Below are 14,099 nucleotides of genomic sequence, written 5' to 3'. Positions count from 1 at the left end.
TAATATATTCTTAGATTAGTAACAATTTTGTTCCCGAATGTACGTTCAGCCTCTTACATTAGGTACGATTGAATTTTGCGCGTGCTGTTTGTATGGCATATTACGGTGAGCGAATGAGTCAACAGAGTAAGCCACTATAGTGGCCCGTCGTTATATGACATCTCCGAAAACCACTACATATAGTGGCGCATCGTACCTAAGAGGTTAGTATTCAGTATTGTAGTCTGAGACCATTCGCTTGATTTCCTAGGAATCTACATTTCGGCGGTACATGTCTTGTCGATCTCTTTAGTAACTATAATTAAGAAGAATGTGTCACTCTGCAATACATATGTCAATCATTTGGCATAAACCTGTACAAGTAAAACATTCAAAATAAACATGTTTTTTCCAATTATCGCTGAACTCTAATTCTTAATATCGCTTCCAAAACTAAGTCATCCGTGATCCTGTTACTAAATCCCGAGGAGCACAACAAATAACAAATTGAAAATTTCTTAGCAATAAAATGTTTATTTTTGCATATATTGATAGTGTAACAATGATGTAAAGAAAAGCATTTATGTTTTTTTATTGTCATTTTTTATAACTTTTTCTTTTCAATATAAGAATATGAGAAAAAGTACTCTTTGCTGAGGAACAGCAGTGCTCTTTTTCTTAAAGCTTTATATATATAATCAGAAAACATTAGTAGTATAATCTTTATAAAGTTGTTAATCATTTTATAATTACTGTTTGCTATTTCAATTCCAAATATTATTTATTGTGAAAACATAACTTTTTAAATTGCTATTTTAATGGTTAAGAACAATTTTTTAAACATAAAAACGAATCATTTTAAGAAAAATAGCACTGATTGTAATAACATGTGTAAACATTTTTCTTACTGACTAAAAATTTATGAATTAAACCTCGATTTAGATTAAACTTTAGTGTAACATTTAATTAATTAATAAGTTTTGATATCTAGAAAGATTCATAACCATTAAAAATGTAGAAATGTTATTAATTATGCAACTAACTATTGGTATAGCTATTATTATTACCCTGCAATTAGAACAATATTTATTATATTTAACACTGTAAATATTATATTGTTTCTAAATAATAAATTGTTAATTGTTATTAAATATATCATTCATATGAAAAAGCCCATTAAAGATATTACTTTTCTCTTTTATTAATTTTTATAAACTGAATTATAACATAAATTATCTTTTACACAAAAATTATATTTAAAATTATTTCCGTACTAGAAAATATAAACTGAATAAAATAAATAGTACATTGCATTGAATTGTTTCAATGATCACTGTTTAAGTACTGTTGTGTATTTCATGTAAAACATAACAGATCAACGTAACAAATTACTATAAAAGAAATGTAATTTATGTATTGTCAATAAAATGTAATATATAAGTACACAACATAACAATAGAAACTAGGAAAAATAATGCATAAAATGGAACTATAAAATCCTAATACCACAGCACTTGTAAAACAATAATGTTCTAAAAGCATAATTAAAATAAAAATAAACATATTTAATTCTTTGCATTTTTTGCTTTCATAAAACTGAATAAACTTAATAACTATTTTAAAAACATAATAATTTTTGCAAGAAATTTTGTAATTAAATTGCTTAAATTCAATTCACAGAATAATAAGTATTTTGACTTGTTAGTATAACAAAAAAAATTTACTGCAAGATATCAATGCAAGAGTAATTTATTATGTATATTGAGTTGTATGGAAAGTTAGTATACTTTGCTATTTTCATGATAATTAAAAATTCTTCATCATGTTAAAATCTGCGATTTCGTTTAAAGATGCAAACAAATGGAAATCGAGTACTTCTAAATTAAAAAAAATATAAAACAATAGTTTAATTAAATGCAGGGATTATTACTTCAGCCTGTATTATATGAAATTTTTAAATTGCTTTATTACTTTCAATAACATTTAAATAAAAATTTAATCAAAATATATTTTTATATGTTTGGTGGCTTTCCATTTAACTCAACAGACAAGATTGATTTCAGTGCCAAAAGTTATATTTTTATCATTGTTATCGCAGGACAATTCTAAATATGCAATATAGTTATATTTAAATTCTTATTAATTCTTAATTTCTAAACTATGTATATAAATAACAATAACATCGATCAACAACAACTATATTAATATTAAGTTCATGATCGATGTGATATAATTTAGGTACCTACATTTAAATAAGTAGATATAGTATGATGAAAGGAACGTCATACAATGGCAATATATATTAATTAAATGTTATTCTCTTTGGTGAATAAAATAAATAATTAATTAAAATGTTTAAAATAATAGTTGATTATGTACGGTGGTTAACAACTTTAAAACTCGCATATATTATTCTACAAATTGGACGCTAAAATCTAATAAGAGAAAAATTTTTATAACATTCCAAACAATCACAGGAAGTTTAGTAAATATACTGCTTAATTATTCTATTAATTAATTCAGTAATTATATATGATTATTCTTAATTTCTAAATTGAAAATCTTTGTACAAGATTAAATAGAACAAAATATACCATAAACATAGGCACACAACTAATTGACAAAATACTTTCAAGTAACTAAAATCTCAGATCTTGTAGCAATATACAAGAAAATTTTATATTGTTATTTTATGCTCATGCTATATGAAATTTAACACATTATCAATAAAAATATGAACTGAAAAATTAATTCTGAATGTTCTGTATATTAAAAGTTCTAAGATTTATTTTTAAAACATCTAAAATGTTTAAAATCAAGTTTTAGAATTTTTAGAATCCATTCTCATTTCTAAAAATAAAAGTTATCAAAAAATGCTACTATAGCATTAAATGTGGCATACCATGTTATACATAAACAAAATCATGATGTTTTCAATCAAATGTTGTTTGGCTGTTTTAAAAACACTTTGATTACCAACTTACTGTAGAAGGAACGTGAGTACTAATTGTGAAATCTTTGTATTGAGAAAAAACGCAAATCTGAAAAATATTTTAAATAAGAAAAAGAAATATAAGGCAGCAGAGATTAAACTAACCTTGTCTTTTAGTCGCTGACAAAGCTGTAATGCTATAGTAAGCAATACTAAAGCATCATTCAGCCAAGGAACACTACATTCTGCTTGTTGTGTTTCATACTTGACATTACCATGTGCATTTTCCAACTGGTATATTGCCAGAACCAACTTGTAACTCTGAATGTAGAAACTAATAGCCAAATTTTCAGGTAGATTTGGATTTAAAGATTTCTATAAAAAATAAAGTAATATTTGTTTATATATTTATCAATATATAATAATTATATTAACATATTCAAATTAGCATAATAAATTATATAATTAACATGCTTATGGTCTAAATATAATTACTAACCATATTACGGCTTTTAATAAGGTCATCAATGGTTTTCTTCCTAGGAACAATGAGACTTGTACGACTACGTTGCAAGCAACCAAGTATGTTTCCTAATACATGCATAACTTCGTCAGATGTCTTAAAAAGATAATGACGATCAACATTATCTATATGAGCAATAGCTTGCTGTAAATGATTAGCTGCATCCTGTATTTGTTGCAATTTCCAGGGATGCTCATTTTGTATACTTGTTCTCATATTAATATTTTGCTGACGTTGTACTTTAAAATTCACTTCCTAAAAAAAAATTTCTTAATCTATTAGATAATAGGAAACAGAAAAAATAATAACTACTACTTACAGCATTGGTAATACTATCACCAGTTAAAACTGCTATGCATTTTACTTGATCATGTGGTGCAGCAAATACAAATCTATCTGTTTTATTATGTTGATCATTACCAAATAATGCTAATGGAAATCTTTGCGCACATTCCTGTAATATAATTTACAAAAAATTAATCCTGTTATTTAGTTTATTTATAACTTTTAAAAAAATATTAATTTTTACTGTACCATTAAAATATTTCTTAATTGTGATAATGAAGAATGAACTTCTTCATGAAGTACCCACTCAAACTCCATTTGCTAAAAATATTATGTTTCATTACTTCTTTATTTGATATAATATTGTAATTACATACTATGTCAAAGTTAAATTTTAAAATATGTACTATAAATAATAATTTATATAAGATATTAACCATAATTCAACAACATAAAATGTATTATATACACTATAATCTTATACTCTGATAAATATAGAATTATAATTCAAATTTTAAATATAAAAAGTACAATTATAAGTGTTCTAATTTGCCAATTTACATTTAAAAACACTGTGAAACTGTTTACAATAAAATTTGTTAATTATTAACAGTTATTTATGAGAAAATCTTATATATACTGAATAATAAACCTTGCTTTGAATGAGAACAATTAAATAATATAGTAATATAATCTAGGAGCAAACACCGTTGGTTGCATATGAGAATCATTTCTAAATTTTGAAAAATAAACTGTCAAATCATGCATTAATATATTTAAATAAGAAGTAAACATGACAGAAAAATGATTTACTAAAGACAACATAACCACAAAAATCTTATTTCAATGAGAACAGCGGGAGCAGGTTGATTAGTTCGATGATAGATAAGGTATACTATCATCGCGAACCGCGAGACGACGAAGTCGCCTAAGTGATTAGATAAACGGTAAGCAAAGGCAAATAGCTTACGAGATTGTGAGCCTCCTCTTTCTCGCAGTCAGCCATTTTTCTGTACCGGGTGGTGTCTCCACTTACTTCTTAGTCACAAGGCTCTATATGTCGGCCTTTACAGTTTTTGACTAATTTCTACTCTTTTCTTAAAAGTGTTTAATTTGTCACCAATTTCACAAATGGACGTGGTCGTTGTTTAAACGCGACAGATAAACTCTGTCATCTTTTCATACATGAAATTCTGAGATCTTGAACAGATAAATCGTTATCGTTGAATGATATTTTAATTGTAATCTAGGATCAGTGTGGATTAGTCCAGCAATTTGTACATTAATAATAACAAAAAACGGTAAAAAGTATGAGCACGGCAATCAGTATTAACTTTTCTTGTATTTTTTTATTTTAATATGGATTAAATCCGTAATCTATCACTTGTATGGATTAAATTTAACAGTTAAGTACTATTTTATTTAAATTAAATCATATTTTAATATTTAACATAGTATTTAATAAACTAATAATGTAAAAGATTGCATTATCAATTAATTAACAGTGTACCAATATGTTTAATGTATCTGAAGTGGATGTACTAAATTTCAAATCAATATTTTAATAGCTACCATATAATTATTTTTGGTTGTATCTTATATATAATAAATAGACATTAAATGTTTATGCAAATGCATATTTTCATTGGAAACATATTTTTATTAAATTAGAAGAATAAAGATTTTATTTTGCATTTTTTGTATAATTCATCTGTTTTACGTATTTATACTTAATCATGTATACAAGAACATACTAATAACTTATTGTTAATGCAAAAATATTATATGTCCAGTTTTAGTATTTTTGAAGAAATATGATTTGAAATTCAATTATATTTTACATTATATTAAATAAATACTTGTTGCATTGTATTTATTATCTTGTATATATTATACACATAACTTAAAAATTAATAAAGCAACATAAATATAAATATAAGTTAGAATCTGTTAAATGATAAATATTGTAAAATTAAAATTAGAACAATAGATTCTGAGATTTGTAATAAACAACAGTATTATTTTTAACAAAATATGTGATTTTTACACAGTAGCAAATTCACAAGAAATGAATATACAATATTTGGGTATTAAGCTTTCCATATTGTATATATTTATAACATATTTATCATGCATATGTATCTGGAGTCTAATGAAAATTATTGGAAACTTTTGATTACATATCAGATAACTTATTTATTACATATCAGGTACACGTACAACGTTTTCTTCAATTATTTCTTGTTGTTACATATGTATTAAAAACTCTGTATATATTTATTACAATATATATGAAAATGTATACGACAGTATTGCATGAAAAAATGATTTTAAAAATTCTGATTATATAAATATTAATATACAGCTATTAATGTTATACATGTTTCATATTTTATATATTTTATAAATTGTATAAATACTGTTAATAAATATTTAAGTTTCATTAATATATATATTTTTTTTTAGCAAAATTAAAAATTAAAACTATAATAAATTCTAGAAAATGAGGCACAGATTATCACATTATTCATTACAATAAAATTTAATACCCTTTCATCAAATGTTGATTTATTTAGGTGCATCTATATCGATGGAGATATGTTTTAATTGTGCTTGAAGGTACATTTAAAGCATTGATAAATACACATATACAGAAGTAAATATATGTATATTTATAGTTCAAAACTATTACTCGTTTCTTTAGAAGTCAATATTACTCTAGAAGTCCTAATTTGTGCAATATTAATATTTTTCTATAAAGCACATAGTTCAACAATTATTTCATGAATGAATCCTTTAGAAGAATTAAGTAAATCACCCTGTATGTGTGTCCCTATATTAATTGAAGTAATAACATGGATTTTAAGTGACCTTCTTTAATTTAGGCATTTTTTTCGGACACCTTTGTACGTGAACATACCAATGTTTCTCTTGACATCGTTCATCACAGTAAAAAGCCATCTCACATCCAAGACACTTGAATTTTGGCGCAATATTACTGCAGTTTGAGCATACAAGATTGTGCAAACTGTTTGGGCTACGACTTACTTTACCAAGATGTGGTGTATCACAATTCCTAAGTTCATTTCCTGGCAAGTTTTTTGATAACTGTGGATGTGTTGAAATTAAAGGCACCTGATATGGTGTTGTTGAAACAATGGTCGTCATTGCTGCTTGAGTATCATTAGCGATCAATGAATTCGTATGTGTAAAATTATCTGCAGTTTTAACAAGCGTTAATCTATCGAATAAAATATTTTGCATGTGTTGATACGTAGAGTTATTGTTACGAGTTTCCTCACCAAAATTGCTGTTTCGTGTTCGGTTAGTCATGTCTCGACCAGTTATTGTTTTATTAGGATGAGTTGTATCTCCATCAATAACATTTGTAATACCAGAAGACGTCAATGAATTGGGATCATTTCGGTTATATGTTAATGTGTCTCGCTGTCTATCAATGGAAGCAGCTGCCACAACGGCAGCAGCTGCTGCTGCAGCAACAACATCCGGAATCATTCTATTTTGAGTAAACTGACCATTTGTTGGATATCCAGTTAAAGGAGTGCGTGGTAGCATTTGATGTGAAGAAGACAAAGATGGTGGTGATATGAACAATGATGGTAAACAGGTTGCTGCAGCAACATTATTGCTAACATTGGTACTTCCTCGTATACGATCAAAATCTATATTAGTTGGATGATGCACGTTTGTTGATGGGGAAGGATATCTCACCATTGAGTCTTGTATTGAAGGAAATCGTTTATCTATGTGCTGCAATGGTCGCAATGATTCTTGCATAGGGAAATGATATCCTGGTAAAGTGCCTGAATGTAATCGAGAATGATATGGATAAGTACCATAAGGACAGATAGCTGAATGATAACTTAAACCAGCACTATTGTAGGGCTCAATCTGTAATTCAATAAGTATGTAATTATAACATTTGAATAAAGTATCTTCCACACATTGATTGCCACATTAATTATGCATAGATTATGCTTGAACTTCCATCACCCATGTTATTAGGAATTCTTTTATTTATTTACTTAAAAATATTCATATTAGGTACTTAAAATTAAATATTACAGAAATACTGGAATATTGTAAAAATATTGGATAAGATAAATTAAACATAAAAATATTAATGGAACCTTTATAAGTTTTGTGTCAGTCAATGTGTTAAATAGTACCTCAATTACAACATTCGATAAATAACTTAACTAAATAAAATGCAAGTAGAACAAGTATTTAACACTAAAGCAAATGTTATGTATTATTATTAAGACTTTCTTGAAAAAAGTATTTGATAATTTTGAAACAAATTGTTTTCAGATCAAGGAAGGTGTGTTATCAGATTAAGCTATATTCACAGTTTAAACATTTTAGGCTATCTTAAAATGAAAATAATAAATATTACTTACAGTATAATTGTTAGGATAAAACTGAGCCATAGGAATAGGTGGACAGAGAGCAGAACGTAGTGGTGGTATTGTTGGAGTTGATTGTGAAAGAGTTACGGATGCTGCAACATGTTGCAGTAATTGTTGCTGTCGTTGCTGTTGTTGATGGTATTGCCATCTTTCTGTATTGTATTGAGGTGTGGTGTTTATTTGATCATTAGCTGTATTTGAACCAACCATTTTTTGTATTTCAGCTTCTGAAATCTGTACAGTACATTGCAAATATAAATATAGTAGATAAAAAAGAAGAAAAGAGAAAAAATAAATTATATAACAATTAGTTCTATCAAAAAATCTTACACGAGTAAAATTATCTGTTGATGTGAATGGAATATTTGTAGTAGATTGTAATTTTGGTTTGCTTTTTGAAGTATGTTTCTTTGACATTCGAGTCAACCAATTACCAAGGCTTGGAAATTGTTCAGTCAATGTATGATCATCATTTCTTGATGTTTCTTCTCCTTTACAGTTTTGCTGTAATCTATTAGTCGTGTATGGATTAGACAAAAATTTTTAATATAATACATTTTTTATAATTATATAAAAAAATTATATAAAAAATTATAATTATACAAATTTTTTATAATTATAATATATTTTTTATAATAATACATTTTTTTAAATGTATTAATCTTTCTATATAACATACGTAAGATGTTCTTGATTCAATGTAGCTCTTGCTGTGTTAAGTTGATTCCACTGATTTAATTTCAACGGAACCTAGAATAAATTCAATAAAACATTTTAAAATAAGTTCTTCTGTTTGTATTAGATTTAAAATTAATAAATTACTGAAAAATCCATAAAAATTATCCTACTTTGAAGTATTTTACAACATAGCTAAGTCTTTAAATTTCATGTCTCAATCTTATATTTTTTTTGCAGTGATATAAACTTGTTTATGTCTGATTTTACAAACCTTTGGCACAGTTTGAATACTTTCACTGTTCTTTGGAACATTTTCTGAAATAGGTTCCAAGGTAGTAGGTTGTAAGACACGTTCTCCTGATAAAGAAATTTGTTTTTCAGATTTCAATTCAGGCAACTTGTTGTTTTGGACACCCTTTGCTGTTTTCATATCACCGGGTATAATATTTATTATTGGTCTAGGTTCAGGAAATTCAAAACACTTGACTTTCTCTGATTCTTGAACTATAGAACTACTTTGTGGACACCCTTGCACCAATTTACTACTTTCATCTTTTTTATCACGACATGTACGACTGTTCTCAGGAAACTCAATAATCTTTTTAGAATGACTTGAAGATTGTTTTTTGACACTGAAAGTAAAATCCTCTATATCAATATTCATATTATTCAGCTGTTTTAGAGGACTCGTTCGCATGCACTCCTCAAAATCCGAAGAAGTTTTGTTTACATCCTGAAAAGAGTCCATAGGAACTGACTGTTTTACAGACTCTTCATTTGTTGACCATATTTTCCTGTCTGAGATTTGAACTTCTTCGTCAACCTGATGTTGACTCGATGAAATAGTCAAGCCTACTCTTGATAAAATCGGAGGGCTGTTTCTGATTTCTTCGGATGATATGTTTTCGTAACTGGTAGGCGATCGAGGTGACAACTGTGGTGGTTCTGGCGACAATGATGGAGAGTTATTCTTCACTAATATCTCATCAGTATCGGTGAAACTTATGACGAGATACTCCTCGTCGTCTTCGCCAGAAGAATTTACTGTGTGATCATGCACGTCGATTACTTCACTAGAAACTGGAAGGGCTGCGGACAACTTGCTATGCAACTTCGACAGATTTTCAATCTGCTTCTCATAGCGATTCATCACCTGCCTCAATGTGGTACTCTGCTGTGAATTGGAATCAGTTGCCATCTGTTTGGCCAACTCTAGAGCTTTCCCACGCAGTTCATTGAGCTTTTGTTTTAACTTGTTTCGTCGATACTCTAATTTGTAGCTGTCGGTATTTAAGGGAGAAAAAGTGGTATCTTTTTCACAGATCATGTTATTCCAGTTGGAGGGAACTGGGCTCGACGAGGGCCTAGGCGTTGTTCCCGTAACAATTCTATAGTTTAATTCGTGCTCTGAGCCGGCATTAGTTCTAGATGTATATCCTTCCATTTCTACAAATAAGAATTTGTTTAATTATTCAAACACCTTACAATAAATACCTTACAATATCAGCGCTATATTATGTCACTTTTATTTTATTGCCTAGTCTTGTAATATTTTTCAATTTTAGACAACGACCATTATAATCAGCTATTTTGCATTAAACAGATTCATGAAATTCTTATGCAGAACTTATCATTAAACTCTAAGTTTCGTATTAATGTAGCACAAACACTATTTTGAGTTTTTATGTCATACAATTATATATAAACTAATATTATTACATTTCTCTTAGATATATACACCTGAATCATTAAGTCCATTGATACCTGTACGAACCACCTTCTTCAACCTTAACGGGGGCACCTTATTCCCCTCTTCTTTCGAAGAAGACACAATTCGAGAGCATCTGTCGGTACACGAATTCTGCGATCCTTCGTTTGTGTTCGAACCACAAAAGTTTTTTAAAAATTCTTTGATCGAACTTTCCACGCGTTCCTCCCTTTGAGTGGAATCTGCTTCCTGCGATCTCTTTCTTCTTCTGTTCTCTTTCGAATTATCCTCGCCAGTTTTTCTTTTCATTGTACTCAAACTTTCTACGCTTGATATCTGAGGAACAACATAATCCACGGAGTTAGCTAATTCTGTAGAGGTCGAGTGTTCCTCTTTAGCATTGAAATCTTCTTTGTTAGCTTCTTCGTTCGGTACATCAATCGATTTCATTGGTTCCACTTCGACCACATCCATAGTCGAAGACTTGGACAGGACGAGCAATGGTGAACAATCCTTTCGTAAAGATCTTGCGGGTACGCAAGGTGCTGGACGAATCGGTAAGGAACGATTAGGTTGAACAGGTATCAAACACGAACTACGATCTCGCAAAGCTGTTGCTAAACTTCCACCTCCGTTAGAGTTTGATTTACTCGAACTGTCTGCTAACATGATTCGAGGCTCTAAAATGAAACGATCCATAATTAATAACTGTGTAACAAAGCTCTTATTACGTTTCGTGATAAGTGGTTCATGCACTTATTACGAATATGAAAACCGTTTTCCTTCATCGTCCTCACTTTCTGAGAAATTGAATTTTGGGACAAAAATAAAATTCTCAGCTTTAAAAATTATTCTATAAATTTTATCAAATAAAATGGTATAATTAGTTGTTATAAAATGAATGATGTATGATTGTATCAAGGAATAATATATTTTAGAAGTTAAAATGGATTACAACAGTTCAATATCATACCTAACAGAACATTCATAGAGAAATTTTGATTTTTATTATTCCCCTCATTTTCCGTTGTCTTCAGGTCGTCAAATCGTTTGAAAATCGTATGTTTCCACGTGCTTCTCTCATCGGCTGTTAAATCAACGAAGATGGGTCTTTCTAGACAACCAGATGTCTCCGAGGTCACACCTTCCTCTGTCACACTAACAAATCCACTTTCCTGGTTTGATTCATTCAGTTTCTGTAAACTTTCGCAGGGAATCTCACTAGAGCTGCTGATCAAACAAACACCTTGCTCTTCTTCGAAGTTTTCACCATTTACTTCACAGCACAAATCTTCTTCTTTGGTCAGCAGCTTGTTGGAGGATTCCTCGAGATACGGTAAGGATGTGGTGGTTGGTAGATCCTTTGACTTCTTGCAAATAAAATTATTTCGGGAGATCATCACCTTTGGCCAACAGGTTTTCGCGAACAACTTCAGTGATGGTTTATGTTTCTTTGTTCTTCCTTTTTGTTTTTTTGACGGATCGACGAATTCACAGCCATTGAGTTCTTCCATGATTTAAACCTTGTATAATATTCAAATTTTAATTATATCATTCGGTTTATATTGTTATATGTTGATTACAAAATAGAATAAAGCGAAGTTCAAAAGGGAGAGCTTATTTGAGCTAGAATAAGTACTTGTTAAAATTTATTAAAAGAAATTTAGCAATTTGAAAATTTAATAAAATTTGTAACTTTGCAGAAATTTAGTTTCAGTTACGTTAATAGTAACGTCAGTTTCCTTTCCAAAAAAATTGCAATTCTTTATATTAGCGAAAAAATGTTCAATTCAGAATGATATGGTTTTTGACGTCCTTTAATATAATGATAAAAAATGTTGAAAAAATTTTTGTGACAGGTATTATTTTGAGCTACGTATTTCTTTAATTATATATTTCTGCAGAATAATTTTTTCCATTTTTAAATTACCAAATTTTCTTTACAAGATATATTACAATTTTGTAAAAATCAATGCACTTCATGAAAACTACGATTGCTTTTTGAAGAAAATGGTTGTCAAAGAAGATTATGTAAATCTAATATCTAGTCATTGTAGTCAAGAATGAAAAAACAAGTTGCATAATTTATGAAAATCTTAAACTTTCAAAAATTTGTAATTGTATGTTTAAAACAATACTCGTAAATAAAATAGCAGTTTCATCTATGTTTATATTTTTTTTCTCTCTTTATGAAACAATTTTTATTTTTTCCAAAATGCAAAAGATTATAAAAACTGTACTTGTATACTCACAATGCCCATCAATAAAACTGTATCATAAAGCTCTTTTCTTCATTTCACTAACTAAAAACCTCATCAACTGTCCACAAAATAGTAGAACGTTCACACTATTTGCTCACATCAGCTGTATTTAATTAACAAGAAAATTTATATAAGTAAATTTAAACTGTAGGAAATAATGCAAACAAATTTTTACAATTTTATAAATTAACAATTTGTTTTAATTGTCTGCTTTAGTTTTAAAATCAAAAATAAAAATTTGAATTGCAAAAATGAGTTCCCTCCACGAAATTCATAGTATTATAATATTAATTGAAAATAAAATATAAACGTTATAATACTAATTGAAAATAAAATATAAAATAACACGTTAAATGTTTTGGGGATGACAAAGAATTTAACATAAAAATTGACAAAAACAAATTATTTAAATTTCTAATCACATTAATGTTACATATATTATACAGACAACATATCAAGTATTCAATTCAAGTTACAAAATAAATCAAATCTGGAGAATTGTAATTCCAGTATACTGTTTTCATCGTGACATCTAACGTGTTTTATTAATTACTTTTAATTGTTATCAAACCATCAAGTTTCGACCGGGTACATGCCGCAAAGCAGATCAAGACGCTGTTGCGCGAAAAATGAAGCTCGAAAGCAAAGAATCTTGCACGTATACCGATGTTTCCCACTTCTAGAAAAGTTCTTATTAGGGAAACCCTTCGCAATTGGCCGACTAGAACGCAGTCGTTTGGCGCAGCTCTGGAATACAATGTTTATCGGCAAGACAGCCAAGGAAAAAGGACAATAAATTCGTTTCCTTGGACGTTACATACTAAGTTCTTTTTCATTCTTTGAATCGCCTGTCTGCTATCCTTTTTCATCGTGGATTGGCCAGACACGATGACTTGATGGACATGGGAAATATGGATTATTTCCCATCTTCTTCTCTATTTTGCTCATTTTTCTTCTATAAAGAATACGTGGTATTATTGGTATAACTTGAAACAATCTGGTTCTCTGAAAAAATATTTTTTACGTATAATATTTTCATAGCATTTCTAATTAAATGTCTCGTATCAATATTGTAGTATAATATGTTCATATGAAATAATAATTTTTTAAATAGAATGTTGTTTCAATATCTTAAGAAATAATTGTATTATTTACACAATATTTATAGAGAAATGTTTTGTTACTATAGTATTATAGTTCTATATAATTTATTTTTTAAAAGCATCTGTGATTGACATGCAGTATCTAAAAGATTTGCAGTATTAATTAATAATAATTTGCATTATTAACTGTATTTTTAATA

General features: G+C 28.4%; 2 protein-coding genes and 1 long non-coding RNA gene across 7 annotated transcripts; 1 reads left to right on the top strand and 2 right to left on the bottom strand.

Annotated features, from left to right (window-relative positions):
* Positions 1 to 493: 493 nt before the first annotated feature.
* On the bottom strand, positions 494 to 4,935 carry rogdi (rogdi atypical leucine zipper). Of its 2 annotated transcripts, none has more exons than XM_003702560.3 (6): positions 4,690 to 4,935; positions 3,969 to 4,040; positions 3,754 to 3,888; positions 3,411 to 3,689; positions 3,077 to 3,286; positions 494 to 3,020 (listed from the first exon to the last, which is right to left on the bottom strand). In XM_003702560.3, the coding sequence occupies exons 1-6, from the start codon at positions 4,723 to 4,725 to the stop codon at positions 2,952 to 2,954; spliced, it is 801 nt and encodes a 266-aa protein (XP_003702608.1). In that variant the 5' UTR covers positions 4,726 to 4,935; the 3' UTR covers positions 494 to 2,951. The 2 variants fall into 2 exon arrangements, with proteins under 2 accessions (XP_003702608.1, XP_012139013.1); XM_012283623.2 differs by lacking the exon at positions 4,690 to 4,935 and adding an exon at positions 4,533 to 4,665.
* Positions 4,936 to 4,980: 45 nt separating this feature from the next.
* Positions 4,981 to 8,388, top strand: LOC105662302 (uncharacterized). 3 transcript variants are annotated; one of them, XR_013040918.1, is made up of 4 exons: positions 4,981 to 5,124; positions 5,771 to 5,929; positions 6,186 to 8,287; positions 8,374 to 8,388. It is a non-coding gene; the product is annotated as an uncharacterized LOC105662302 (long non-coding RNA). The 3 variants fall into 3 exon arrangements; XR_013040917.1 differs by lacking the exon at positions 8,374 to 8,388 and having other exon boundaries at positions 5,774 to 5,929; positions 6,186 to 6,990; XR_013040919.1 differs by lacking the exons at positions 5,771 to 5,929; positions 8,374 to 8,388 and having other exon boundaries at positions 6,186 to 6,990.
* On the bottom strand, positions 6,582 to 13,524 carry LOC105662301 (uncharacterized). 2 transcript variants are annotated; one of them, XM_076541162.1, is made up of 10 exons: positions 13,368 to 13,524; positions 12,788 to 12,899; positions 11,509 to 12,058; positions 10,592 to 11,215; positions 9,099 to 10,273; positions 8,829 to 8,899; positions 8,480 to 8,660; positions 8,141 to 8,383; positions 7,022 to 7,631; positions 6,582 to 6,937 (listed from the first exon to the last, which is right to left on the bottom strand). In XM_076541162.1, exons 3-10 carry the CDS (start codon positions 12,047 to 12,049, stop codon positions 6,582 to 6,584), a joined length of 3,801 nt encoding a protein of 1,266 aa, XP_076397277.1. In that variant the 5' UTR covers positions 12,050 to 12,058; positions 12,788 to 12,899; positions 13,368 to 13,524. The 2 variants fall into 2 exon arrangements, with proteins under 2 accessions (XP_076397277.1, XP_012139012.2); XM_012283622.2 differs by having other exon boundaries at positions 6,582 to 7,631; positions 13,368 to 13,383.
* Between the last annotated feature and the right edge of the window lie 575 nt (positions 13,525 to 14,099).

This window comes from Megachile rotundata, chromosome 16 (assembly GCF_050947335.1).
Source record: "Megachile rotundata isolate GNS110a chromosome 16, iyMegRotu1, whole genome shotgun sequence".
NCBI classification, from domain to species: Eukaryota; Metazoa; Arthropoda; class Insecta; order Hymenoptera; family Megachilidae; genus Megachile; species Megachile rotundata.
The sequence above is the reverse complement of the archived record's forward strand: the minus strand, read 5'-3'. Positions and strand labels throughout refer to the sequence as shown.

What these genes read in the sequence shown, in the direction of transcription:
- rogdi (XM_003702560.3), bottom strand. Translation starts at nt 4,725, where the DNA reads ATGGCTGACTGCGAGAAAGAGGAGGCTCACAATCTC. An exon ending in AAGAGGAGGCTCACAATCTC is followed by an intron (nt 4,041 to 4,689) that starts GTAAGCTATTTG and finishes TAATATTTTTAG; the next exon opens with CAAATGGAGTTTGAGTGGGT. An exon ending in GTCAGCGACTAAAAGACAAG is followed by an intron (nt 3,021 to 3,076) that starts GTTAGTTTAATC and finishes AATATTTTTCAG; the next exon opens with ATTTGCGTTTTTTCTCAATA.
- LOC105662301 (XM_012283622.2), bottom strand. Translation starts at nt 12,049, where the DNA reads ATGGAAGAACTCAATGGCTGTGAATTCGTCGATCCGTCAAAAAAACAA. An exon ending in GAAGAAGGTGGTTCGTACAG is followed by an intron (nt 10,274 to 10,591) that starts GTATCAATGGAC and finishes TCTTATTTGTAG; the next exon opens with AAATGGAAGGATATACATCT. An exon ending in TTGAATCAAGAACATCTTAC is followed by an intron (nt 8,661 to 8,828) that starts GTATGTTATATA and finishes CACGACTAATAG; the next exon opens with ATTACAGCAAAACTGTAAAG.